We start from the raw sequence: 4,072 nt of genomic DNA, 5'->3' as shown, positions 1-4,072 counted from the left end.
ACCCACAGTTCAGACAGCCAGTTTACCAAACGACAACACTGCTCACAGCAGCTTTCCTGACACAGCAGCTTTTCCACAGCCCACAGCTCACAGCTGCTTCTCCACAGCCCACAGCCTAACCAAACACCCTCTTAGTCTTGTAAAGATGTTTATAAGGGTACGATGTGTTGTGTATTCATAAGAATGAATGAATGCATAGGTGTATATGTATATGAATGCTTGTGTTTATATTATATAAAAAAATACAACTTGTGTATTGTGCTAAAAAAACGCAACTTGTTTGGAGTTGTAACACCTTTGTATAAAGTGCAAACTTGACACATCCAAATTGCAATAAGTAAGTAGCCCAAAATACCGGGACCAAAATGGGAAAATGTAACATGCTCTTTGTACGACGGTTCCAGCCTTCCAGGTGTGAATACTGCTTATATCGGGGTGTTATGTGACAAGATTCAGTTCCCGTCAATTTTTTCGGATCAGGTAGAAAAAACCCAGAGGAATACTCCTCCCCAGGGCGGGCAGGCAGCGGGTTGGTGATGATGCGGGCGCAGTAGCAATCAGCCAACACAGGCCAGGCCAAACCAAGGGAGGGAGCGAGCGAGCGAGCCATAGGTTGGTCCCTGGACGGCATGACCACGACTCCGGATCTGCTCCGCCGCTACCGCTAGCCTGCTGCTACCTCGCCGCCCCGGCCGGCGCCCTCGCCGCCGGCCGAATCCCCCACCGTCCTCCAGCGCGTCGCCCCCTCCATGGTGAGAGCTTGTCCGAGAATCGATTCCCGCCCCGCCGCATCTGAGTTGGTCCACTTCTTGCTCTGTTCTTGCATGCTCGAGCCAATTCGATGCCGAGTTCGTGGCGAGATTCATATGCGCGATTTTGAGGTGTTTGGTGCATAATTGGAGTGTAAAAATCTGTTTTTTTAAAAAAAATCGTTGTTGGCTGGCAGGCGTGATCCGATGATAGCAACGAGAGCGCGCCATCCCCTCCTCTCCCTGACGACGGCGTCGGCGCGCGGCGGGCGCACCAAGCGGCGGAGGAGGAAAGGGAGCGGCGGTCGCCATGTCCCCCAACCTGGAGGGCACGCTCAAGAGCCAGGTGCCGGCGCTGCTCCTCAGGCGCCTCTTCGGCGCCGGGGCGCGCCGGGATGAGGCGGCGGCCAGGCAGCAGCACCACCAGGCGCCGCGGCCGTCGCCCTCGCCGCCGCCGCCGGCCGGGCGGCGCCGGGTGTTCGTGCAGACGGAGTCCGGGTGCGTGCTCGGCATGGACCTGGACCGCGGCGACAACGCGCACACCGTCAAGCGCCGGCTGCAGCTGGCCCTCAACGTGCCCACCGGCGGCACCTCGCTCACCTTCGGCGACCGCATCCTGGACAACGACCTCTCCTCCGTCCGCCACGACTCGCCGCTGCTGCTCACCCGGAACAGCATCCACCGCAGCTGCTCCACCCCGTGCCTCTGCCCCGTCTCCGAGGACTTCGAGCACAAGGACTGCAGCGGCCTGGTTGAGATACTCGGGTCATCGAGCGGCAGCGTGAGGCGCCTCGTCGACGACGTGGCCACCGGCATAAGGAGCGGGCTGGATCCGGTCCCCATTGACAGTGGCCTTGGCGGCTCCTACTACTTCAGGAACGATGAGGGCGACAGAGTCGCCATTGTCAAGCCCACGGATGAGGAGCCGTTTGCCCCCAACAACCCGAAAGGGTTCACCGGGAGATCGCTTGGCCAGCCAGGACTGAAGAAGTCCGTCCGGGTAGGGGAGACAGGATTCAGGGAGGTTGCGGCGTACCTGTTGGACCATGAGAATTTCGCAAATGTTCCTGCAACGGCTCTGGTGAAGATAACACATTCAGTTTTCAATATCAATCGTCCAATGAACGGCGGCACTCCGGCTCATGACCATAAGCCGCAAGTCACCAGTAAGATTGCTTCATTTCAGCAGTTCATCGCTCATGACTTTGACGCCAGTGACCACGGCACTTCGAGCTTCCCGGTTGCTGCTGTTCACAGGATCGGCATATTAGACATCAGGATTTTCAACACTGACAGGCATGGTGGTAATGTCCTGGTGAGGAAGCTGGATGGAGGCACCGGCAGGTTTGGTTGCCAGACAGAGCTGTTCCCAATTGATCATGGGTTGTGCTTGCCGGAGAACTTGGAGGACCCTTACTTTGAGTGGATACACTGGGCACAGGCGTCAATTCCGTTCTCCGAGGAAGAGCTCGAGTACATTAGGAATCTTGATCCAATGAGGGATGCTGCAATGCTGCGGGGAGAACTGCCGATGATACGTGAGGCTTGCCTCCGGGTACTTATTCTATGCACAATTTTCCTCAAGGAGGCTGCTGCTTTCGGGCTTTGCTTGGCAGAGATAGGTGAGATGATGACCAGAGAATTCAGAGGAATGGAGGAGGAACCCAGCAAACTGGAGATTGTGTGCATGGAAGCTAGGAGGAAAGTGGACGAATGGGAACCGTTCTCCCCTAGTGTTGAACAAGGAGAGGACATGGATTTCCAGTTCTCGATGGATGTGTTAGGAGGGTACAGTGATGTGATTCGATCTCCAAGATTCAATTGCTCGGGCTTGAAGGGCAGCTTCAGAAATCCTCTGACTAAGCTCGTGGAGAGCATGAACGAGGACAGTGATGATGAAGAAAATCGAAAGGAGCCTTCCATGCATTCATCTGACCGGTTCTCATCTGCTGAGTTCAGTACGCCTAGTCTTCAGAGAACTACCAGTTCAAAAACTAGTTCAAATGGCAGTGTGCACGCCCCGAACAGGAGCGCAGACGAACAGCTCCCATCGAGCTTGTGCTTTGTCAGGTTGTCGGACATGAATGCAGAGGAGTGGCATGTCTTCGTCGAGAAGTTCCAGGAGCTGCTGAAAGAAGCGCTGGAGGAATGCAAGGCGGCTGCAGGGCAGCGGATGAAGCAACGGCTGGGCACTTCCTGCAAATTTTGACTAGGACCATAGAGCAACACGGAAGAAACATTGTACTGTTGCCTGTGTTGCTTTTGGAGCTAGTGCAGCAAAGATATGATCATATCTACTACTTCGGCCGATGTTGCAGTATAACTGCCTCAAGCTATGTTCGTCAGGTAGACGAGATCGAAGGCTGGTGATGGGTTTGGAGGACTGCTATACACGTTTTACTAGTTATGTTAATTAAAACCGAGTTTTGCATAATAAATGCTTGCCAGCTTGTGTATATTGTGTTAGATGCTACACACCAAGAGTGCTATTCGTTGGCTGTCGCTGAACATTCTTTGTGTTGTGCTGTGAGCAGTGTAAATATGAACCTCTGATGTAAAATGCTTACCTGGTGTTGAACATCTTGGATGAAAGCTCGTCTTGCGATGGTTCTGATATCCGAATTTCTTTGCGTTCAAATCTGACAAGATTAAAAATGTTGTCTTTGGGAATGGTAAGTTGTTTGTCAACTCGCAAAGATCAGTTGAAAAATGTAAGAAATAAGAAATGGGCAGTTTTTCTTACTGCTGTTACCTTGCATAATTGCGCAGACAGGGAGCAGCCTATCTTAATCACAGGTGCATTATGCTTTCTGTTGGCAATAATAAGGCTGAAAGCAGCACCCAAGCTAATTTCAGTTGCCAAGGCCGGACTGTACGGTACTCCCTTTTGATGAATTTAAATACTCCCTCTGTACAGAATGAATAGAAGATAAAGATTTAAATACTCCCTCTGTATCTAGACTGGTTCTCCACAACTACAATTATTTAGGTAGAGAGGGAGTAGAAGATAAAGAACAGAGATAGATAATCTCCACCAGATAGTCATGGATGCCCCTAATATAATGGTACTGTTAACAGCTGTCCATACTGTCTGCACCAAGATTAATTTGAGCATTTGACATAACCAGTTCTGAAGCCAGTTACTGCTTAACAACATATGATCAGGCTAACAAGAATGTTTTATAACCAATAAACTAAGCAAACAATCACCAACAGATAAAATAAACAAAAAATCACCTGGCTGTTGACCAGGGATACTGCTCATTCTTGAGAAGCTGCAATCAAAGAAATTAAGAGGGAACACAAAGTAGATCTTGCAACAA

At 51.3% G+C, this 4,072-nt stretch overlaps 1 protein-coding gene across 1 annotated transcript; it reads left to right on the top strand.

Annotated features, from left to right (window-relative positions):
- The first annotated feature begins 467 nt into the window (after positions 1-467).
- On the top strand, positions 468-3,341 carry LOC123428304 (phosphatidylinositol 4-kinase gamma 6-like). Its single transcript, XM_045112501.1, has 2 exons — positions 468-752; positions 947-3,341. Exon 2 carries the CDS (start codon positions 1,060-1,062, stop codon positions 2,956-2,958), a length of 1,899 nt encoding a protein of 632 aa, XP_044968436.1. The 5' UTR covers positions 468-752; positions 947-1,059; the 3' UTR covers positions 2,959-3,341.
- The last annotated feature ends 731 nt before the right edge of the window (positions 3,342-4,072 follow it).

Source organism: Hordeum vulgare, chromosome 2H, assembly GCF_904849725.1.
Source record: "Hordeum vulgare subsp. vulgare chromosome 2H, MorexV3_pseudomolecules_assembly, whole genome shotgun sequence".
In the NCBI taxonomy this organism is placed as follows: domain Eukaryota; kingdom Viridiplantae; phylum Streptophyta; class Magnoliopsida; order Poales; family Poaceae; genus Hordeum; species Hordeum vulgare.
This window is presented reverse-complemented; position numbering and strand designations above follow the sequence as displayed.

What these genes read in the sequence shown, in the direction of transcription:
- LOC123428304 (XM_045112501.1), top strand. Translation starts at nt 1,060, where the DNA reads ATGTCCCCCAACCTGGAGGGCACGCTCAAGAGCCAGGTGCCGGCGCTG.